The sequence below is a fragment of the Pangasianodon hypophthalmus genome, chromosome 2 (genome assembly GCF_027358585.1).
Source record: "Pangasianodon hypophthalmus isolate fPanHyp1 chromosome 2, fPanHyp1.pri, whole genome shotgun sequence".
In the NCBI taxonomy this organism is placed as follows: Eukaryota; Metazoa; Chordata; class Actinopteri; order Siluriformes; family Pangasiidae; genus Pangasianodon; species Pangasianodon hypophthalmus.
This window is the reverse complement of record NC_069711.1, coordinates 11,444,385-11,468,748: the sequence shown is the minus strand read 5'-3', so window position 1 is coordinate 11,468,748 and position 24,364 is coordinate 11,444,385. Positions and strand designations below refer to the sequence as shown.

The 24,364-nt window shown below is 38.8% G+C and overlaps 3 protein-coding genes across 7 annotated transcripts in view; 1 reads left to right on the top strand and 2 right to left on the bottom strand.

Moving 5' to 3' along the window:
- arhgap9 (Rho GTPase activating protein 9) overlaps window positions 1-3,518 on the bottom strand; it is a 42,975-nt gene extending 39,457 nt beyond the window's left edge. For 2 of the 3 annotated variants that reach the window (XM_026922402.3, XM_053227903.1), the window contains exon 1: window positions 3,345-3,518. The gene's annotated coding sequence lies outside the window, so the exon portion shown is untranslated. Of the gene's footprint in view, window positions 1-1,581; window positions 2,136-3,344 lie in introns of those variants that run through there. The other variant, XM_026922392.3, reaches the window with a different exon arrangement.
- Window positions 3,519-3,877: 359 nt separating this feature from the next.
- Window positions 3,878-17,963, top strand: mars1 (methionyl-tRNA synthetase 1). Of its 2 annotated transcripts, XR_008300723.1 has the most exons (22): window positions 3,878-4,141; window positions 5,977-6,067; window positions 6,146-6,224; window positions 7,741-7,872; window positions 8,564-8,639; window positions 8,741-8,907; window positions 8,986-9,095; window positions 10,161-10,277; window positions 10,516-10,719; window positions 11,084-11,285; window positions 11,540-11,614; window positions 11,695-11,865; window positions 11,964-12,059; window positions 12,802-12,919; window positions 13,478-13,691; window positions 13,907-14,038; window positions 15,029-15,133; window positions 15,366-15,561; window positions 15,747-15,818; window positions 16,258-16,285; window positions 17,213-17,278; window positions 17,572-17,963. XR_008300723.1 is itself a non-coding variant. In XM_026922382.3 (21 exons), exons 1-21 carry the CDS (start codon window positions 4,039-4,041, stop codon window positions 17,584-17,586), a joined length of 2,541 nt encoding a protein of 846 aa, XP_026778183.1. In that variant the 5' UTR covers window positions 3,878-4,038; the 3' UTR covers window positions 17,587-17,963. The 2 variants fall into 2 exon arrangements, 1 of the variants encoding a protein (XP_026778183.1); XM_026922382.3 differs by lacking the exon at window positions 16,258-16,285.
- ddit3 (DNA-damage-inducible transcript 3) lies at window positions 17,964-22,447 on the bottom strand. 2 transcript variants are annotated; one of them, XM_026925428.3, is made up of 4 exons: window positions 22,289-22,447; window positions 20,639-20,704; window positions 19,949-20,156; window positions 17,964-19,736 (listed from the first exon to the last, which is right to left on the bottom strand). In XM_026925428.3, exons 3-4 carry the CDS (start codon window positions 20,087-20,089, stop codon window positions 19,065-19,067), a joined length of 813 nt encoding a protein of 270 aa, XP_026781229.1. In that variant the 5' UTR covers window positions 20,090-20,156; window positions 20,639-20,704; window positions 22,289-22,447; the 3' UTR covers window positions 17,964-19,064. The 2 variants fall into 2 exon arrangements, with proteins under 2 accessions (XP_026781229.1, XP_053083890.1); XM_053227915.1 differs by lacking the exons at window positions 20,639-20,704; window positions 22,289-22,447 and having other exon boundaries at window positions 19,867-20,001.
- Window positions 22,448-24,364: the final 1,917 nt, after the last annotated feature.

Here is a 24,364-nt window from a genome sequence, read left to right as displayed (position 1 = left end):
GGTGCTTTAAAATGCATCACAAGGCTGCATTACATAATGCAAAAATATTAAAGCAACAGTGGGAGTGTAATAACTTTAACAGGAACTTTAATAGGAACACACGTACACCTGCACATTCATGCAATCATGATTATCCAATCAGCCAATCATGTGCCAGGAGCGCAGTGTAGAAAATCATGCACATCAAGTCGAGAGCTTCATGTAATGTACACATCAAACATCAGAATGGGGGAAAAATGCGATTTTGATTGTGGCATGGTTGTTGACGCTAGACAGGCTAGGTTTGAGTAGAAGATACAAGATACTTTTAATGCCACCCAACGGTGTTGGTAGTAATTTGGGTCGGTACAGCTCAACAATCAACAATCAACAATATAATTGCATGAATTGCAAGTGGACAAATGTTCCTATTAAAGTGGCCAGTGGAGTGTATATTCATATAATAAAAAAATAACAAATGAAAATAAAATTTTAAAAAAGTTACAAAGCATAGTAAGGTATATAATAAATTAAGATTAAATAAATAATAAAAGATATGAAACATAATATAACATATGTAATTGAAAAGAAAAGAAAAAGGAATTTCTGTGCAGTAACGCCGCGGCATCTGCAGTTCTGTGGTGTATGACATTTGACGTGCATTACATCCTCAAAAAGGCAGAAGGTTTGCTCTGAATGTAACTGTTTGCTTTTCCAATAACCGTTACAGTCAGAGAGCATTAAACAAGAGCTTGACAGCAAACTCAATCAAACTGAAACCGAGAAAAGACAGATCACCACTCAGTGGCCAAAAAAGTGCATGCTGTTTCTTCCCAAGAGACACCAATGACTTCAAACTCTCACGACAGCCACAATAGACCCTTGTATTACTGCTATATACTGCTGGCCATTAACTACCTTTGGTTTATCTAAACAAATCGAGCTCCAGTGTCATAATTTGCAGGAAATGTCACGGAAATGCTTTCATTTCACAAAAGTCAATTCAATTTTATTTGTTTAGTGTCTTTAACAATAGTAGACATTGTCACAACGTGTCTTTAAAGGAAGCTGGATGTAGACTTAGAGCAAGCCAGAGAGCCCTAATGAGCAAGCCAGAGACAGCAGTGAAAAAGAAAAAACTCCCTTGTCTTGAGAGGAACCAGACTCAAAAGGGACCTAGGGGGGGTAATGATACAGCATACTGTATTGTTCGATCTTGATATGATGCATCTGTGTATCGAATAATACAGTCACACTGCATAATAAACTAGGCTATTCCTCATAAAATGCATGAAGTGTGCCGTCTGTGTCTAGAGAAACAGTGCGTTTCGGACAAAACTCCTTCATTAGCTGTGCAAGCAAAATGTTGCTTTCATATGATTCATATCCTACAGCTACACAAGCACTCTGCCTGCACAGATGATGAAAGGCTTTTGCCAAAAATTGCCCTGTTTGTCTGGAAACACAGCATGTAATACACAGACTTTTTTTTTTGCATCATCTACAATTATTACTGGTAGCTGCCCAACATAAACATGTTTTTTTTTTTAAAAGATATTTTTACATATCTTTTCCCGGAACAGTAAAACAAGGAACACTTACCTTAAGGTCTGGCCTGCCAATTGTAACAGACATAACAAAAGTTTTTTTAATCAGGCTTCTTTGATATCAGTGCCAAGAACTCCAAATATGAACATTATTGTGACTATATTGTTTCCACATTGTTTGCACATCTGAAAGGAGCAGAGCTTCCACACCTCCTAAACTGTTTATACAGAAACGCCAGACGCATCATATCCCAGGTTTAATGGTAAAACAAAACAAAAAAGTAGACAGATTGTAAACAGGTTCTTTCCATCACTTCTAAGAGCACTGGGGTCTGTGGGATTAAAGGCTACTGAGTTCTAAATATGAAACAACGGCAACCACATCCTTTTTCCACATCATTACGTCAGAAACGTCCAAAAACAAGTACTAGAAAAGCCTACTAAATAGTGTGCTGAAACTAATGTAATGTAATGTAATGTTGTATTTGACTTAGCCTGCTGTTTAGTGCTGTAGAATATACATTAGTGCTGACATTTAGAAGGACCTTAAAGAAGGCACTATATTTGCAAACTGCAGCGGTTTTACAATATCCTGCTTTCTGCTTTGCCTACTGATTTCATTTGAAGCTGTACGTTACGAAAGCACTGTTTTGCTAGTTAACACTTTCTGCAAGGGAACATAATCCTGAGCTGATATTTAGGTAAGCTTTATAATGACATGCTGGTCCAGGACATTTGTGCTGAGCTCTACTTTATTACTGTGGCCTCATCAGAAAATGCTTCCACACTCTCAGGAAAGAAACGGTACTGCACTGTACCATGCTTTGTGGCACGGGTGGTGCCCTCAAAACACACATCAACTAGTGTGTATCTTTTACCTACAAAGGTGTATGTAGTGTATCTTTAAAGCTTTACTCTAAAAGGTAATTATGCACCTTAAAATCATTTTAAAGGTACATTATATCCCACATATTTTCAAGTGATAGATACATATTAAAGGTACAAAGGATGTACCCTTGAGGACACCACCCCAGTGACAGCAGAAGGTACAGTTTAGTGTGCTTTGTTTCTGGGAGTGCAGCCATCACATTTTGAGAGTGTAAACTGTCTTGTCTAAAAATGCTTCCATTATAGGTGAAACTATAGGTAGCATAGTTTTGATAGTCTTATTATTAGATTATACTGATTATAAAATATATCCAGCAGTAAAATATTTACATATATTTGATTTATCAGTTTGCCAAAGTCAAGTGCGCATGCGCAGTAGCCCCTCTCTAGGTAGGACAATTTGTCACGGCAGCGCCAGATGACCGCTGAACAATAAAATCGTCAAAGATGCATCATATTTCATCTCAACACGAGTCTGTAGGCAAAAAAAATCCTTTCCTGTGAGCTTCTGGTGATGTACAGGGGGTAAATGACCAGACTAAATATACTGCTACCTGTAGAGACTACTGGCAGGGAAAGCAGAGTGATGTGCTCTTCCGTCTGCTGTGTGCTGAATTTCAACTTTAATTTCAAACTAAATAGAAATAATTACTCCCATCGCGTATTTTGTAAGCTGCAGAGCTTACTCTAGTGCATTTATTCCATTTGAATTAATTTAAAAAGTTCCCTAAATGGTCATCAGATAAAATCGCAGCTCATTTTATTTCTGTCAAACAATTAAAAATTCGCCACATGCTCTCAGTGCACGATTTACATACAGCCTAGATTAAAAATAATAATAATAATAATAAAACAAAACAAAACGATCAGAGGGGCATTTAAGCGCTAAAAGTACCGAAATTGTTTACAAACAAATTGTGTTTGTCTCACCTTTTGCAGGTGCTTTCAGGATCTGTAATCCAAATATCCTAAGATGAGCCGAGCATCTTCTCACAACTCAAACTCCGCTCCAGCGTTTACACTCTGCCCCGGTCACGTGACCACGCGCTGCGCTGCTTTAAATGGCGTCCCAATTAACCGCCTCCTCCCTCCACATGAACACTACATAGGGAGGGAGATAATGGCTGCGGATATTAAACGGTGACTCAACTTTATTGCTGCGGCTTCTGGAGATCTATTTGGGGCTCGGTAATCATTTAACATGGAGTAACGGAATTTTAACCCAAAATGATATGTTATAATTATAAGTAGATGAATCTTTAATTGTTATTTTTCAATAATATACGTTATTTTTGAAGTTGCTCAACTATCATTGGCACGTCGATACCATGAGAACAATGATAAAAATGCCGGAAGTGCAATGCGTTTTACGACAGATTGCATCGTTTATGGGTATTGTAGTCCACGTGACACCGTGTGTCAGTCGGTGTACACAGCGCACCGGACCCGTGAAAACTACAGCTTGCCGAGTTGCAGTTATCCGGTGCCAAGTTGCATCAGCTCATGAAAGATATAAAAGCCGGTTGAGTGGCGTGTTTTATGTGTCTGACTGAACTCTTCAGAGGAGTTGAGTTGTAGAGTCATTCCTGTAGGCTGACGGCGGGGGAACAGAAGAAGAGTTCAGATGAAGCTGTTTGTGAATGAAGGCAATCCGCAGTGTGTGAAAGTGCTGGCGGCGCTCGAGCACACCGCAGTGCAATGTGACGTGCAGCTGCTCAGCCATGAGGGTGAGAGAGTCTGTTAATGTTACTTTCTGTACACAAGAACTTGGCACACAGAAAAGGTTAAAGGACACATTTTCCGGCTGAGGTATTTTCTGTGAAAGAAAAAAAAAAGGTTGCTACCAAACCCTTGAGCGCTGAATAATAGTAGCAGGACTTTCTATAGAAATCTGAAAGAAATGCTGCCTTCACGTGCTGTCGGATTTATCGTAAATACGAGTTTCCCACTGGGAAGTTCCACACGAATGACGCCTCAAGTCGTAATTACGACTGGGAAACTCAACTAATTTTGAATTCTGTACTGAATGACAGGTTTTGTTCATTTTTCTAAAAGAAGCTAACTGTTAGTGCTTGGTGTTTTGGTCCTATTCACGTATGTACCACATCAGCAACCAGTGTATGTATGCTGTACATTTTTACACTGTGAAAATAGCTTGTATCTGACCAAAATTCCCTTATTGTCAACAGGCTAGCTAACTGAGCAAAGATGTTATGGTGTCAAAATAAAAAAGGGGTGAAAAAAAGAAATATGTATGAATGAACCTGGCGTCGTCCATGTTTCATGTTCTCTCTGACAACAAAGTATGTGAACACGACATAATCGTAATTACTGTTTAGGATCATTCTGATCGCTTGTGAAGGCAGCATTAGAATGACAGTGTGTTCATTCTGACAGCTGAGCTTTAGATGAATTAGCATCAGTGCAAAAGTATTAAACAATTAAAAAATAAATAAAAAAAACAATAAATACATGAATAATTAATGGTCTACGTCTGGTGATGAGGTAGTTCTTTGCCCTGAGCTGTAGCTATGGTGCAGAAACCCAAGAGAGAAGAGGGAGATGTTTGTGTTTGTATGCAGTTGCTTTGTACGCGGAAAACTTACATTTTCTGTTCTCCATGTTTTTTACTCACTGTCCCCCCAACCTGTGACCTGATTGGTTGGGAGGTACAAAGAGACCTTAATGTCAGTCTTTTCTGAAAAGTGTCTTTTTTTTTTTTTTTTTTCTTTTTTTTTTCCAGCTTTGTTTGTCTGTGTACTGTGACAATTAAATACTGTCAGCATTGCTTTTTTTCTGTGTCTAGTGTGATGGTAGGTGACACAACAGGCTGAAATCCAGTCAGCTGCTTGTTGCTATGCAGTTTCACTTTTTAAAATGACACTATTGGCACAAAATGAAACCATTGTATGGCACTAAAAAAACAAAAAAAAAATTTTTTTTTTTTTGCTTGTTTGTTTTTTTTAATCAATCAGAAGGTCTGTCAGTGTTCCTGAGATACTGACGCTGCCTGCCAATTTACACAAGTACATAATACATGTAATACAGTCAGTAGGATCCCTGGTGGATTAGTGGTTAGGCCTTGGTGCTCTCACCGCTGTGGCCCCAGAGCCAATCCCAGCCACTGGGGATAAAATCAGGAAGATTGTCCAATTGTTTTTGAGCCTGTGAAAATGGAGGGTCTATTAAAAAAACAAAATGGCAGTAATTCCTAAATGGTTAATGGAATATTTATATTGAACCCCTTGAATTAAAGCTGGAAGACTACTCTTCAGTCACATCTTGATTGCTTCATTTCACGTCCATTGTGGTTGTGTACAGAGGCAAAATTATGAAAATTCTCACTGTCCAAATACTTATGGACCCGACTGGTCCTATGTTGGTGCTTTTCTATTAATGACTGAGGTAGAGGAGGTTGTACAGATGTAATTAAGTAATCATATGCGTACAAAATGGACCTGCACGCTAGGTCTGTGCGATAAATGTCCGGTGAATATATTTACAATATAAGTGTAAGTTGCCTGCGAAGTTAGTAGCTGAGTGTATCTGTGTGTGTTTCCAGAACGGGTGGTGTCCTTCCTGAGTCGCCCAGTCCTGCCTGCTGTGCTGTTGCCCAGCGGCCAGCAACTTTTCAGTGCTAATGCCATCTGCCAGTGAGTATTTCCTAATACAACTCTTAATTTCTGCCCTGTTAATTTCTGTGGAAGGCTGAAACGTCTGTATCTCCACAGGTATCTGTTTGAGGTTGGTGGGAAAGAAATCACTGATGCTAGCAGGCAGTTACTGGAATGGGAAGCAACCGAATTGCAGGTCAGGATCTGCTGCCAAGGAGCAATGATCATATTGACCATTCATGTATTTACGATTAGAAGTCTGGATCTCAAATCAGTGCTGATGTCTGTTATACTCTCAGTAGTAAGATTTCTCAAAGTATGTGTGCTATTAGAAACAAAGAGTATAAAAAAAAAAAAAAAAGTTTAACATCGGTATGCTTGAAGAGATTTTCCTGATAAATAGTCACACTATCTGGCTTTTCTGAGGTTAACATACAAGTTAATGAACAAAAACAACATACCAGCTTAACAATTTCACTTTCATTATTGGACACCCAGCAGCTTAACAGGATATATAAACCAAACATGGTGGTGTTTAGAAAACTCAGAGATGACATAAGATATGACCTTCATGAAGAACCAGGTTAAGGAGGAGAACATTCTTTTTCTGGGTGTAACTGGACACTGGATTAGGACATTAAGCTCATGATGACATGATAAGGAAGACACAAGAGAAGCTGCAGGGGGAAAAAACTGTAGATACTATACATTGATGTTTATCTAAATAAAAGTAGACATTAGATAAACATTTTTTTTTAAGTAGAATATTTTATAAAACCTTAAGCCGTCTGCTGTGACCAGAAAAACACTGACCATGCTTTTTGACGACGGAAGTGTTCCTATACTGCGCTCGCTTCCCATAGGATTACATACAACTCATGAGCTGTGGGTTGAGATGAAATGCCCAGTGTGAAAGCAGACACTGAAAATTCCAACAAGAAGTGCACATCAAGTATCCGAATGATATACTTACTCAACCGAAAAAAAATGAAGTGTGGAATGATTGCAGCTTTGCTGACGTAATGGAAAAAGGGAGGGGCTACCAGTGGCTCAGATTTGCTCAGAATCCAAAAAAAAAAAGAGTGTGAAAAATTGATTGGGTTTTCTGCTAAAGTTAGTGCCGTTGCATTACATTCGTTTGACGTCATTTGCAATCAACTGGGAAACGGCTTATACTTCTGTTTAGTTAACAATGTTCCATTCGAGTCAATACTACCTTTCCAAAATTCATACACTAGACAGTAGTGTATGTAGTGCGTAGTGTAAGTGCATGGTGTATAGTAGGTCATTTGGGACACAGCTCAACAGGCTGAAATCCAGTCAGCTGCTTGTTGCTGTGCAGTTTCACTTTTATAATGTGTCAGCACTGAATCTTTTATGAATCAAAAAGTTGGTCAGTGTTCTTGAGGTACTGACAATGCCCAACAATTTGCACAAAAAAGTACATTGTGATATCACAATAAATGGTGTTGCCATAGAAGTAACATGATTCATTTTCTATCATTATACAAATGAGTAGTCACTAGGATGTTTTGACTAAAATGATAAATGTCAACTGATTTAACTTGACATGTCAGCCAAGTAGACTTGGCATTAAAATCCATGTTTTGCAAAAACATACCTTTGACAACCTAAAGTCTAAAGCATTATAGAATTATATTGAGGTTTGTTGTATGGTGTGTGTGTGTGTGTGTGTGTGTGTGTGTGTGTAGCCTGTGCTGCTTCAGGCCCTCCATGTGGCAGTGCTGCAGGGGAAGAGCAGCGAGGCTGGCACACTGCTGAAAAAACCTCTGAGCTGGCTGGAGCAGTGTCTGAGTGGAAAAAGCACACAGTTCCTAGCTGCAGTAAGTACTTAAACCCTAACCTAGCAGAGCTGGGCACATCATTTAGGATCATTTTGGACTAGGCATAACATGTCTGCATAACATTCTATTGTGTAAGGACACATGCATCTATGCAAATATATTGCTAAGATTTTGAAACGGGAATAAGAAAAAGATACATGATCTGCCAGACACATTTCTGTGCTTCAGTTACTGCTGACCCAAATTTGTCCTCCCTCCCATGTTCTTCTGTCTCTGTGCAACGAACACATGAATAATGATTCACAAGGTTTACAAAATTGACTAACCTTTGATTTATAAAATTCTGGCATCACATTCACATGTGATTACTTATTGATTGATTAAATGGTTTATCACATTGCAGAGCTTAGAGTATACATATTAACAAGTATGTGCATAAGAACATTTAAAGACAAGCATTATACATGTACAAGCATAGGCATGTGTGCAAATATACAGCATTTACCAAAAATCACCTAGTCCGAGAGGGGAGAGAGTAGAGTGGAGTAAGTGAGAGGGCATGGTACACATTTGAAATGCATAATTTTCTCAGTGCATTATTGACATTCCATCTTTTAATTTCTGCTGCCGTTGTGTTAGATTATGTTTGGCCTTCTCACTTTTGACAGGAAATCACCCCCATATTCTACCTAATGCAAGCTAGTTCACCAGGCGTACTTATCTGTTTCAGGAGACAGTCGAAGTGGCAGACATTGTCTTATGGGCAGCACTGTACCCCGTTCTGTCTGTCTCGGCTTTGGAAGCTGGTGAGAGAAGCAGCCGTTACCTTTTAATGTGTGCTTGCTTCAGTCTATGTGCTATATACCAGTATTTATCTCTTTTGGTGTCTCTTTTTCTCTGGTTTCAGGTGAGCTGCGTTCTGTTCAAGGCTGGTTTGAGCGTGTAGGTCAGCTCCCAGCATGCACCACAGCAGTGCAAAAGATTCTGCCAGGCAAAGATCTTAAAGCTCTGAAGAATTTCCTTCAAAAGCAACCAGCTCCACACACACAGCAAAAGGAAAACCTGCCCAGTGAGGTACACTCTCTTCCTTCATTGGGTAGAGAAAAGTGAAAAGATGTAAAAAAAAGTGACTGTGAGCATGTTGTCTTTTAGCTGGAAGGCGTGGAGCATGTGATGACTGCAGAGGAAATTGAGGTAGCTGCTCAGGCTTGGACTAAAGGACTGGCAGAGTGTCATGATGCCATAGAAAGGAAAAACCCTGTGTAAGATTATAATCCCCTCCGATATGCACACACAGAGTGGAAGATTACAGTCTTGAGTTATATATGTAATATGTAAGGTGTTTACAGCATTGTAGGAAAAATTATCTAAAAATTATCTCCCACTTTGTTTTTCTCCTAACACCCTTGTATCTTGCAGCAGTGATTGAGGGGCAGAATCACCTGATCACCTTACAAGCATGTTTATGGGGTTGAAAGATGACTTTCTTTGCAAAATGTGATTGCTGCCATTTTTTAAACTGAATAAAACATACTGTATCTTGGCACTTTGAAGCCCTGTTTCCAAGAACTTTTCCTACACTCAGCTCCAGAATTACTGGCACCTTAACTTTTTAATTAAAAGTTTGATTTCTTTCATATTTTCAGTGTGAGATTAAGCCAATTAAGCAGAAAGCTATGGTATCATTTCTACTCTTCTTTACCAAGGCTGTCAATATTTCTGGAGTTGACTGGAGCTGGCCAAATTGGTGAACAGATATCAGGTTTATAATTTTATTTATGAAGTGAAAAAAAAATATTGTCTTAGAACCTGAATACAGGCAAATTTATCTACTAAAGGCAAATTAATTTGATATTTCTCATTATCTGATTATTATAAACCAATACAAGATTATTAACCAGATTTCTAGTAACTTTTTTTTTTTTTTTTTTTTTTATTCCTGATCTCAAGCATTAAATTACCTCATTCTACTGGCAGATCATTTTGCTTCTTTTGTATTTTTATGTCTAGAAAGAAGCAATGAAATGGCTTAATCTTATGAGGTTACTATGTAATAAATAAAAGAATAAATGTTATATAAGTGTATATATATATATTTTTTATTAAAGGTGTTTTCACTTAGTTTTCTGCATGGATGGCTTCTACAATGTAATTGTTTAGTCATCCTAAATAACTTTAATAACCCAAACAGACATGTTTCGATTGCTGTGAAATGTACATCAAGTTCATGTGGAACTCGTGTGTTCTTGCAAATCTGTTCTCATAAATGTAGCTGTAATGTGTAAATGTGATGTTTATAATGTGATGTTTGTATGTGATTTATTCAGTTTACCTGAGGAAGGGATGCGTAATGTGCTGGTCACAAGTGCACTGCCGTATGTCAACAACGTGCCTCACCTAGGCAACATCATCGGCTGTGTGCTGAGCGCTGATGTATTCTCCAGGTAACACAGCCCTCTGCTCTGCTATACTTATTTTGTTTACCCTTCTTATGAAGCACTAATGGGAAAACTACAGTAGCCTGATCTGTCTTTCTACCCTTCAGGTTTTTTTTTTTTTTTTTTTTTTTTTGTAGTTTTTTGTTCTCTCTCTTTGTATGTAAATCTTTTAAGCCTAATTGTGAACTGAATAGTTCAATAAATGGTGGTATCTCGCTTTGTGTCTCACACTGTCTCACTGCAGATATGGCCGTTTGCGTGGCTGGAACTTGCTTTATGTGTGCGGGACAGACGAGTACGGCACTGCAACAGAGAACAAGGCTCTTGAGGAGGGTCTAACGCCCCAGGAGATATGTGACAAATACTATGCTGTCCACACTGCCATCTACAAGTGGTTCCAGATCGACTTTGACTATTTCGGCCGCACCACCACTCAACAACAGACAGAGTATGATGATGAAATGCATGTGTGAGGTAGAAAGAGTTTAGAAATGGAGAACATGCTGAATGAAGAGTGTGTTTTGGGGGATATTCTGAGTGGCACAACACACTTCTCCTGACTTGTGATGTTTCATGAGCAGAAGTTTAAAAGATTCACTAACAGGCTTTACTTGTTTCAGAGGCACATCATGTTGGCCCTCACCGTCTCAGATTAGTAGTTATTGTGCGATATTAAAGATCTAACTAAAACTTGACTTTTTTTAAAACTTGAGTGCTATTTTTATGGCGTACTATTAAGAGGTTAACTTTAAATCTTGAGCTCCCTTCTTGCTTATACATATTTACTCTTTCTCTCTTGCCTTTTCTCTCAGAATTGCACAGAACATATTCTTTCGTTTACATGAGAGGGGATTTTTACACGAGGACACAGTGGAGCAGCTGTGCTGTGAGAACTGTCAGCGCTTCCTAGCTGACCGCTTTGTAGAGGGTGTGTGTCCTTATTGCAAATATCCTGAAGCCAGAGGGGACCAATGTGATAAGTGTGGCCGACTCATTAACGCTGTGGAGCTCAAGGTACAATAATAAAGACCCATTTCAGCAACACCTCTGGATAATGAATAGAAATATTATTCATTTTCATCTTCAGTCTGATTCCATTAAAGTGTATGTTATTGAATGCATCAGTATTATGCCAGAGTGGCTGCCTTCCAATTCACATGTACACATAACTGACGTACTTTGTGTGACGACGAAACTGCTTGTCCTCATTTCTAACTTGGATTATAACATTAGAGATTGAGGTCACTTTTTCTCTGACATCCCCATAGGATCCTCAGTGTAAGGTGTGTGGACAGACTCCTGTGATTCGCACCTCTAAGCACTTGTTTCTTGACCTGCCCCAGGTAACCACTATGAATTTACTTATAAAATAAAACATGTACATGTATTTTTTACACTAACACTGACTGTGTGCATTTATTAGCTGGAAGGCGAGTTGGAGAAGTGGCTGGAGCAGTCTTTGAATACAGGTGATTGGACCGCTAACGCTAAGCAAATCACCCGCTCATGGATAAGAGATGGTCTGAAGCCACGCTGCATCACACGAGATCTGAAGTGGGGGACACCTGTACCACTCCCAGAATATAGTGGAAAGGTAAGAAAAGCACTTTACACACAGGCACGAATGGTTGGATGTTATTTTGTGGTCTCCAGACACCTGACTCACCTGCTGGTGTCCCTCTTTCTTTAAAGGTGTTTTATGTCTGGTTCGACGCGCCCATTGGCTACCTCTCAATAACTGCCAATTACACCAGTGAATGGGAGAAATGGTGGAAGAACCCACAACAGGTGCCACATCTTAACCCCTCAAACATCATTATACCCATCCCAAATGTTTTCCTGTCCACTACATGTGTTCATCTCATAACCCCTATATCTAGTGGCTGAGCACAACCAAGATACAGGAAATACATTTTACAAATAATAGTACATTTTGCTGTTTATAAAAACCTAATGGAGGAAGAATAAAATTTACTCTGGGGTTGCAACGGATGTTTCTTTGTGCTAGTGATGGGCAATACCACACTATACCAAGACTAGTTTCCTGATACCGGTGCTGATATTTTGAAAAATCTTCTTATTTATAAGAAGGAAACTGGCAATTTCTACAATGAGAATATACAAGCATGGAGATCAAAAATATGTGAAATAAATGATTTGAGACGATTGTCTTTTGAGCCTGTTTAATTGCAGAAATAAGCCATATATTACTTAATACATGTTCACTTGGTGTTTGTTTCTGCCTACCTGCCTGTATGTGTAAAATTTGTGAAAAACTAGTTCAGAAATTTCATAGATTAGTGGGATCAGTTAAGATTAGCCTTGTTCAGGTTAATAAACAAATGTCTACATACAAGTTGGGCAGTTTAGATAAAGAGATAGAGATGTCAATATGATCTAATTGTTTTTTTATGCCATTATTTAAAATTGTCAAGTTCATTATATTTATTTTAAATTATAGTTATTGGAATAGCAAATAATTATGTCTATTATCAAAAAAATAATTGTGTCTCTCCCACTTGTCCTGCAGGTGGAGCTGTACAACTTCATGGCAAAAGACAATGTACCATTCCACAGTGTAGTTTTCCCCTGCTCTCTGCTCGGGGCACAGGACAACTACACACTCGTCAACCACCTCATCGCTACAGGTGATGCACAACAACTCACCTGAAAACCGTTCAACTGATTTTGTTCTAATAAATGGATATGAGATGAAATTGGATGTGTAATAAAGCAATAAGCTAATGAGAGGTCGTGCATTACAGTGAATGATCATGAGTAAGAGTGTTCTTAGACACAACATGAAGCATTATTATACTGTATAAATGATATTCGCAGTAAACAATTCTTCTGCCATGCAGTGTAGTCTGTTCACTGTAAGCTTTGTTTGCTAAGCAACATATCGGGTAAAGATGAGGACATTAAATGGATTCTTGGAACAATGGCTTAAGTGAAACGTTTTTATCTGGTACATTAATAATGAATTTAATTATTGTGACTTTATAACTGTTTCAAACACTGTTCAGCCAATCAGATTTTAGATCCGAAACTGTCCGTTTATTAACAATAATTTTTATTGGAATGATGAGATTTAAATCAATGGCATGGTTTTAGAAGGAAAAGGAGCTATGTTCAGCAAGTCAAGCTGGACTAGTTTAGAGTTAGAAAATATTAATTTGTTTAATTTGTTATTTATTTACACTTAGAATATTTGAACTATGAGGACACAAAGTTCTCAAAGAGCCGTGGTGTGGGAGTGTTTGGAGACATGGCTAAAGACACAGGCATTCCATCGGACGTTTGGCGTTTCTATCTTACCTACGTGAGACCTGAGGGCCAGGACTCCTCCTTCTCTTGGGCCGACCTGGCTCTGAAGAACAACTCCGAACTGCTCAATAACCTGGGCAATTTTATCAACAGGTATATAGAACATGCACGCTCCCACTTTATTTCCAGTAATTGTCTGCATAAATAAACGTACAAACAGGACACACACTCAACTACACAGATAAAAATCTAGATATGATTATCGAGACCCACATTACACATTCTTCTGCACAGCTCAGTAAATATACAGGATTTTATTGACCTGCTCTGTTTTCTTGTCTCTGCCTTTCTTTCTCTCTGTCTCTTAGGGCAGGCATGTTTGTGAATAAGTTCTTTAATGGCTGTGTGCCGGAGATTGTTCTGCAGGATGAAGACAAGCGTCTCATTGCTCAGGTGTCCTGGGAGCTCAAGCAGTACATCCAGTTGCTGGACAAAGTCAGGTCAGAAATGTATTTAGTTTATTATTAAGTCTTTAGTTTCTTTTGTTTTGTTTTTTTTTTTTTCCTCTCATGATTATTTACCTGTAAATAATTAATTTACATGCATTTTATAGGAAGTTTATTTTAAAATACCGGTTTTATACTTGCTTTTTTTTATTGTTTTTGCTAAAGACCACTCTAAATCACTTCTTATTTCACTGCAACCAGTCACTATTTGACTACACAATTTAAGGAACAAGACACACATTATCTGCTCATTGCTGTGAAACTAACAATTGGACAAACCTAAAGAACATCTCAAATCTATCACATTATTTCTGACTCTGTTGTTATATCAATATATACAAGTGATGGATAATCTAGCTCTGTATTTAATGGAAAAAATTAATTTAATGATGTTAGCTTTAATGAATACATTTTTGCCTTTCAAACATTATGTATGAGGATAAATTGTGCACATGGGTTGAGCGTGAGAGCCAATATTCAGATACGACATGCATTTTTAATTATATATTAGTTCTTCCTGTCCACTGAGAATAAATCCATATACACTGAACATGATATTGTTTCCACATACATTGAAGTAACATTTTAGTGATCATATAATATTAAAGATTTAATGTCAGGTGATTTACTAAAAAAAAAAAAATAACATTAATTTATTTTGTAAAAACAATTATTTTTATTTTATTGCATATTGTACAAATTATACTTTCTTTATTTCTAATTTATTTTGTACTGGTTCAGGTGTAATACAGATGCAAAATATACGAGTAGGTTTCAATAATTTAGTTATTGTTTTATTCAGAAGATAAGTTTTTCTAAAGGCATAATATTTTTGAGACCTATGCATCGTGTGGTTTGATAGTATATTAAAAATAAATTTAAAAACTTTACAAACTACATATACTACAATTTAAAATGTATATATAAATATATGAATGTATGTCTGATTTATTGTATTGTATTTATTTATTTATTTATGGTCAGGATTCGCGATGCCTTGAAGTGCATTCTCAATATCTCTCGTCATGGCAACCAGTATATTCAGAGTAATGAACCCTGGAAGAAGATCAAAGGAGGAGATGAGGACAGGCAAGTGAATGTGAATAAGCATCAATGTGACTATAGTTTTGGTCACTTAGTGAGTGAATACGCATGGGTTTTCCTCAGATACAATTAATACACCTTTTTAAATCAGAGGATGTTTACAAACCATTTTAACCACCTCTTCCAGTTAATAAAAATACTCGACATATTCTGTAAAATAATTTGTTTTTGAGAGCAAAAGGACTCTGAGGTCGTAACATTCGTGTATGTTCTGTAGGAAACGTGCAGGCACAGTAACTGGCGTGTCGGTGAATGTGGCGTGTCTCCTGTCGGCCATGTTGGAGCCGTACATGCCCACAGTCAGTCGGACCATTCGTACCCAGCTGCAAGCTTCAGATAATTGTGCCAGTGCCATGCTGGGTGCTGAGGGATGTTTCCTCCGCAGCCTCCCAACCGGCCACCAAATCGGCACGGTAATTATTCTGTAATAAATGTGTAACTACAGCACCTTTGTTGTATCAAACTCCGTTAGTGATGAAATCCAGATTGAATTTTGTTGCAGTTTGATTTATTATCATTATTATTATTATTATTATTATTATTATTATTATTATTAAAAAATTAGATTATTTATTCCATTTTATTTTTCCCCTGTCAGGTCAGTCCTTTGTTCCAGAAGCTGGAGTCTGAGCAAATTGAGACACTAAGGAAGAAATTTGGAGGACAGCAGGTTTGTAAATATGTGCCACAGATTGGATTTAAAATTATGGAAAAGCAAATAATTTTGATAAATGACTTTTCTTTTGAGGTCAGACATGATTAACCGTCTGGTTTGATGAAGTATGACACAGTGACCGGTTCATAAGTTGGATGAGGTGTCTGGATATTACATCATTCCAGAGTGAAATAACAAGCTCCAATCACACCTGTTGCAACATTTTTCGAAATGCGAGATGGGGCGATATTTTAAGCCCCATTCAGGAATTGCTGCACCATCAAGAAAGCCTTCAAACAAGATTACAATACAGCGGCAACGCATGATATTTACTTTTACTTATTCTCTGTGTTGATGATAAATTCAAGGATAGACCTTGAGCAGCCAAGTTCCAGTCAGAGCTAATATAGTCTTTGTCCTTTTTTTTCTTTTCTTACTTGAACCTTCTTTTCAGCCGGAGGAGGAGACCCCTACGGGGAAAGGTAGATCTGAGTTGCATGCTTTTGTGCCCCTGCACTGCCACCTCCACTGATGCCTTAAGTATGAAATTGATCTAGCACCCTCAGATCAAAGCCCACTACTGCCAATCACTGTGGTGTTTTAGTTTAGGTTTTTTGGTATTTTTTTCAGTTCAGAATTGTTTGCCTGAGGGCATGCTGGAGCAAAAAAAAAAAAAAAAAAAAAAAAAGTTAATCGAAAAGATTAAACAAACTGCCGTCTGTGCAGCATGGCCTTTTTCGTTAGAATAAGGCGATGGAATGATTTGCTCAGTGATGCTGTGAAATAAATGTCTGCATGTTTGTGGACTTTTTATTTTTTCCCCCAGATTAAATCCAAATATAATTGGAATTTGAAATTATTTAACGTTAACTAATCATGAATTTCAGCCTTATATCACAATTAATATTCAAGTACTATTACTTAACAGTTAATATTAAACACTTGCACTACTGATTGTTTAAATGTTAACTAAATAATAATCACCGGCATTAACAAATATTTATTCTGTGTATGACTGAAAATGAGTCCACAATGAGCAGTATAAACAATATAATGTCAAAATTAATATGTTGTTGGTGATTAATTTGCAGAATTTATATGTCGGGATTAGTGACGCAGAGAGACCTGACTTCAGTTAATTATCAGCATTTATTAACATTGGCAATTCAATTTATATGGATGTATTTTTAATCCCATCATTTAATGCAGGTTTGATTACATTAGCTCTGCTTGTGGAGTATTAACGCTGAAATACGTGATGTGTCAATGTCAACTAATGCCGTTAATAAGGGAACTTTAACATAGCGTTATTTTTGGAAAGCGTTTTAAAGTATTAAAAACAAATGTTTTTAAATTACATTTTCATACCTCAATAAAAGCGTGGCTAAGTCATTTCTTTTCTTGGGCAGGGTCGCAGTGAGGAGACGAGCACAACGGAGACCAAGCCTCCCAATGCCGCAGAACCTATTGCTAGTGTAAGTGCAGCCGATCCTGAGAAAGCCAAACAGCTGGCTGCCACTGATCATTGTCTTTTTTGACCGCTGTTTTCACAGTTATGTACAATGCAAGTAATCAGCCTTTTCGCAATATATTGTATTAGTAATATGTAATGTATAAGTAATAACTGCATGGTTGGACCCCATGCCATTGATTTTCCTGATGTCTATTATTTAGATTTGTTTAACAATTGTGGTATTATTAGTCTTAGAAATATAATAAACTAATAATATAGTATTAACACTTCATTTATGCTTTTTTCCCCCCTCAGCAAGGAAAGAAGTGATGAGAGAAGAGAAAGAATGAGGAGGAATGAGGATACCTTCATTTGGGTGTACCAGAAGAAGGTACATAGTGCAGGGATATTTTTTTCTAAAAGAATCATTGTGAAAGAAAATGTAACTGTAATCAACTTGACATGACTGCTGCCAAGACAGAGCAAATTACAATGTACAACAATAATAAATCCTTTAAATATAGTAAGGCAATACTATGTCTGTGAAGAAATTTATCATTCAGTAGAAAGGTTTATAGACCTTGGGCTTTTTAAAATCAGTAAAGAATATGCACGTTACCTGTTTTTTTAAATTTATTTAAATTGATCACTTTCCTTGTATTAATCAAATTCACTGATCATTAAATAAACACAAGTTACTCATTCAATTTTGTTCAAATTTTTATTAGTAAATGTATACAATACAGTAAGTAAAGACAAAAAGGGAAATTCTATCACATTTGAGTACACAAATACAACAATTTAGCATGCATGTTTTTACTTATTACACAGTACTAGTGTGAATAGTGTGAATAATGTTTATATATAATGAGTGATTACGTAGGCAGATACAATAGAAAAATAAGCATGGAACAGCTTGAACTGCATAATCTAAAAGGCTAATTTAGTCAAAATTTTTTTTTTTTTTTTTTTTTTTAACAAAAGTGATACATGACTACTCGACCAACCACATTTCCCCTATCCATCCACACTTAAAGGCCATGGCTTGAGCTGAGCTTCAGAAAAGAAAATTGCAAATGCAGACTTTTTTTTTTTTTTTTCTCCTTTCCTAAAAAACCAAAAAAAAAAAAAAAAAAAAAAAAAAAACAGTCCTGAGCTATTTCTGTGAACTAGGTCTACCTTAACATTTTTGTTTATAAGCCCTTTTAATTATTCATGATAAGACATGATAATATTGATCTACTTCTATAACTGGGTTACAATGAAATGCACAGAGAATCCTTGCATAAAACCATTTTACACATCTTGCAAATCTGTTACGGGTAAACGGACAAATAAGTGCTTAATTTCTAGAGGTTGGTCAAAAATATTTGCCAGTTACACCCACCCCGGGAGTCGGTTATCAATTCAAGATTTCTCCATCCTTCAAGATTTCTTCATTCAAGTACAAAAGCAACATGTGATGGATACTGCATTTAGGAAAATACCATAAACGTACAGTCTTCTTGTGTAGGAAACCATGTATTAAATTATCAATAAGGTGCCTGAATAGTGAGGCTGATTCTTACAGTAATAACTCTAAACCTGGGGTCCTTTTCTATTTCTATAGCCAAGTCAGACTTCATCACACTTTCTCTCTCTATCCTTCATTCTTGGGGAAGACCCTTAAAGAATCGCTCTCTCCCCATGTTTCCACATTCCATTTCCTCTCTTGTCTCTATGTGCATTTCATGGTTACCATTTAATTCTTCTACTTGTTCCTTCTTTCTTTCCAACCTTTCTCTACCCCACTTCCTTCCCGTAACCCCTCACTTCCTGGTGTTGACGAGCCTCTCGATGAGTGCACGGCGTGTCCGCTGAACCTCCTCGCCAAGTCGCTCAATCTCAGCTTTAAGCCTCTCATTCTGGTCGGTCAGCTCCTGCACCTTCCTCTCATTCTCCTGCTCCCGCTCCTTTCTGCTCTTCTTCCCTGAGAAAGGTGAGGTAAGTGCACTCCCTTTCTTCCTCTTGCCCAGGCGTGAGGAGGCAGGGGCCGGTGGAGGGGAGAGAGGAGGGGAGGAGGAAGGTGAGCAGTTAAGGGAAGGCGACTGCGAGGATGAGGAAGATGAGGAGCAGGACGGGGACGAGTTTGGAACGGTGGACAGCTCTTCCTCACTGACTGATGGGGAGGCAGGCGGAGGGTTCGGGGGGTGATGGTGGTGGTGGTAACCGTTGGTGACCATAACTGCCCCCGTTTCCACCAGGCCAACTCCTCCCTCGCTCAGCAGCTCGAAGAACTCGGGGGGCAGGAGGTCTCCTGCACCAGAGCTCGCGGTCTCTCGTGCACCACGCTGCTCCTCCTGTGCCGCTGGCTGGCTGAGGAGCAGCGGAGGTGGTGAAGGCTCCTCCATCACACGCTGCACCCCCTCCCCCCACACCTGCCCCTCCGTCAGCCAGGTGAGTGAGCAGCTCTCCAAGACATCCAGAAACTCCGGCTCTTTCTGCATGTGGGAGATAAAGGAGAAACAAAGTGATGAAAAATAACTAAATTAGCAGAGAAAATTAATTAAATCAATAGACTTCAATCACTATTAAGAAAATCAATTTGTCAAAAACATCAAATGCCTTTACAGAGCACAGAAAGGAGGAGGGAGGGCGTAACATTGAAGGTACGAGAGCAGAGACGGCAGCCGTTGCTTTCGGCGTGACTGACCTCGGTGCAGGGCGGGGGGCGTGTGTGCTTGGCCCCACCTGCATCGGATCCCAATATATCTTGCAAGTCTTCATACCACGCCTCCAACTCTGCACCACACAGCGGCGCCACGCCGGGGGGGTACATCCACTCCGCAGTCATCTCAACCAATCAGCTGCTACGCACAGACACGACGACTCAACACGCTCCTACACCCAGCACACCAGACCTGGCCCAAAAAATATTTAAGTGGTTTTTTTTATGTTTAAAAAAAAAGTCTCAAACCTTACACCTACACCAAAAAAAGCACACATTGTATTGGGCAGCACTGCTACAGCCATTCCTAATAGAAAGTCAAAACTAGTTTGGCCAGATATTGACAGATGAAAATAGTCAGTTGTCTAAGGACACTTAGTGGCCAGATGGAGTTACTACAGAGATCACAAGTCCACCAGACCGTTCAGCCGTTCAACTTCAGAGCACTGAGGTCTAAAGCAAGGTGCACGCGCGTGCCAGAGATTACAGGTGACTATTACTGTAATATTCTAAATCAGCTAGCACAGCAATACACAATAACCAAAAATGCAGTACATAATAAACCTACAGATCTGTGGTAGATCAGACGTGTTCGGTACAAATAAAATAAAATTTAAAAACACACACACACACACACACACACACACACGTAAGAAAATCAGAACACGTGCTTACCTTAAAAGCGTTTCTTCTTAATCAAGTGTGGTTGTGAGTTGTCGGCGATATAGTGTCCCAGTAATTCTGAAAAATAATCGTTAAACAAGTTATTGTGGCGTATATTATTCTATACAAGGTTTGCAAAGATGATTTATTAAAATTAAATTAAAATTGATTATTAAAAATAAGAGAAATAAACTAAAGCAATAACTTCCTTAGGATGAATTCCTCGGTCACAGAACTGTTAAAGAGAAAACTTTTCAGACCAAAAAGATTTTTATTTTGAACTGAAACTGCTGAAGAGAAAAGGTGAGGTGTAAAGAGGTAAAAGATGTAGAAACTCGACAGCGGCGAAACGAAGGTGTTTATTGGGTGATGAACAGTAATTGAAGTTAATTCAGGTCACTGACTCTTTCTGTAAACAGCAGCGCTTTGGTGCCGCTGGCGCCCCCTGCTCCAGCCCGAGGTCAGGGATGATCGCCAAGTCCCAAAGCTCAAGGCTCTCCGTCCTCAACTGCGCTCCGTGTCCAAATACCACAGCACACCTTCAGCAGTGGTCACCTATCGGTGGTGTATTAGTTTGGCATTTTAAATTGTATTTAGTGTATTTTGCCGGGGGTGTAGCCGATCTCAAGTTCCTCTAAAACTATGTCCAAGCGCTTTGAGAAGTACAGCACTAACCCGTGTGCGCCCCTCATATAACCACAGAGGCCTGTTAAGCCCTCAAGTCCAACTTTAGTTGTTCTTATCCATCTCAAATCACGGGTAAATATTGCGATTTGGCACACGGCCATCCAAAAAAAAAAAAAAAAGCCGAAACAAGTGGTTGTTACTTCGTACTATCTAATCTGAGTGTTTTTCAGCTAATGATTATTGAATTAAGAGTTGGATAAAAAGCTTCTTAAATGGTCAATAATAAATTAATGAAGTAAACTAAAAGAAAAACTAACTAAATAAGTGTTAAGAGTTATATCTGACATAAATGTTATAATAGTGAGCCTGTTAAATAAACCCAAAGACAGCCAGTTACGTCATGGTGTCAAAGTACAGGACTGAGAAACAAAAGACAGATAACACAATCACTGCAGGAGCAGGACACACGACTTAACCGAGAGAAATAATATTATTAAAAACAGTAAATTAAAATGAAAAGGTAATTATGTATAATGGTATAATGGAAAGAATGTAAAAGAATGTAAAAATACTGGCTATGAAATAAAAACACACGCAACAAATAACATGTTGTTTTAACCAGCTAATGTGATGTTTATAGCCTCTAAAAGTAGATAAAAATGGATAAATAAATAAAGCCATGGTCCTGTCTTTGATCTGGCAGTGACGTAAGGTAAATTCCCTAAAACTGAAAACAAACTTGACCTTTAAACCAAACACAAGCAAGTTAGGGAATAAAACAAGAAAGGAAGTTTAAAAAAAAAAAATTAAATAAAGTAAAAAATCCTTTGTCCGTTCAGTAAGAAATAAGAGATGGTCCGACAAATAAGAAGTGAGAACAACTGCTGTCCAAAAACAGCTGCGGGATCGCTGCCAGAACATGAGCAGTCCGCTTTCTGAAAGGAAAAACTGAACTTCACACCGGGAGCGGTGGCGCCCACAACTTACACCAACTTAACCGTGCTGGAAGAAAACAAACACAAAACGGAAACTTACCCTTTTTCTTTTATTATGCCGTTTTCTCGACTGTCTTGGACTCGGGTTGTGTATATATTTTTGTTGAGATTGGTGATAGTTCATGTTAACCATTGTTCAGTTGAAGTCACCGAGTATGAATTTCGGAAACTCCCGGGGCTGTTTATATAGCAGGCTGAACTGCAACCAACCTCCAGAGGAAGCGCTTCGGCTTCAACCGAACCCACAGCCGTGTAGCTGAGCGCGGACAGTCGTGCGAACCAGCCAACCCTGGAGGAAGGATAAAACTCTTTTGCTTAGAGACATCCAATCCGAGCAGGCCATGGGTGAGGGAGGCGGGGCTACAGCGCGCTGCTGGTTGTCTCGCCGTGAGCGGGTTTGTGTGAGCGGAAAGATGTGATGCAGTCATAAGGCAGCCAGGACGAATTTGGGGCGTAAGGGAGTCACATGAAAGGAATGATGCAATCGTTGGCAACCGGTTTCTAGTCGGAGATAAGACTAGCAGAACCCGAGCATGTTTTATTAAACAGCCTTGTATTAAAAGAAAACCCAGACAAAATACCTTATAAGGACGTGAGAAAATTTATCGATTTTGCTTGCGTTCGCAAAACGCTCATAAAGCGTAGCTTTATAATATCCGTAGATGTTAAGACGCTTTTATTGCAGTATTGTTTTGTCCCCGGTCCCGATTGTACACATAATACTCCAAGCGAAGTGTCGGACTTTAATGTTTTAAAATGAAAAGAAAGGAAACGTCCACTATTAGCTACTGCTTGGAATAACCATAGGACACAATAAGGAAAAAAATAATAATAATAAACACCCCTCCTCTTGGGCTTGCCTAAGGATTCATTGATATCTCGTACTGTATCGCTTTAAAGGGGCACAAGATCCTGTATATTAATCACTGTTTTTTTATTTTTTATTTTCTATTTTCAATCAGTATAATATCGTGTTCCACCATTATAACGGCTACATGATTGATGCATGTTGTTATTGTCCAGGCACACAGCCGTCCTCTTGGCCATGCGCCTCTTGATGCGGCGTGAAGATAAATCATAAAACTGTTAGATTTCTAACGGAGGGACCTCGCGCGAGCACTATAGCTAATATAATTCTAATTATTACAGTATAATTATAATTTCTGCAGGGTATCGAGGTCAGTGCGACTTACAGACCTATACTGTTTAAACTTTGCTCATGAACAGCATCCTGCGTTAGGTGTGTGGAGCAGGGAAGAGTCCAGGTGTAACTTTGTTGCTGTTGCTGTGCTGTGTTTTTAGCGCGCCATATGGGTGTGGACGCAAGAATGACCCGTAACTTGTGGCCATCCGATGTCACCCACCCGGGGCTCATCTCGTTAGTATTCAGAAACTCTCCTGAGCACAGGAGTTGAGCGCTTTAACATGCACGGTGCAGAAGCGTGCAGCGTATTGCCTAGCAACAGCGCAAGTGGGCCGCGCGCACGCTTAGCGAATAGAAAGCTCAACTTCTGTTTCCAGGAGGCGCGCGCCGCTCGCGAGCAGCGCGCCGCGTACACGTCACTGCCGCGCGGCTGTTGCTGTGTAGTCTCGCGCTCTCTCCCCGCCGCTAATGGCTGTCACCTGCACGCGCGCGATTCTATTGGCAGCTCAAGCTTTTATTCCCAAAAGTTGTGTTTACTTTCACAGAGCTGTAAAAGCGTGGCCGAGCTGTTCTGTCCACCTTCCCTCGCCGTGTTTCAAAAACACACTCGTCGTCTTTATTAAATTTTTTTTTATTTAAATCAGTGTTTATGTGGTGTTTTGGTCGGTTATGTGAACTTGCGCTGTCAAATGGTCAATAAACAATATCACAAAACTGCAATCTAAGATGTGTTTATTTGGCTGTAAACGAGGCTGTCTGAGCGGCTTTGCTGTTCTTCAGCCACCCTCCAGTGTCTATTATTCAACTTTATAATGAATATTTCTATTTTCATTACTTATTATTCAGTCCTTAAACACAACATGGTTTCCTATGGTTTTAAATATGACACTGTAATTACCGGTGGTTGTACTATGGCACTTTATGGTGAGTACTGTTGTGAAACTCTGTGATAATCAGAGGCTGTAATGGATT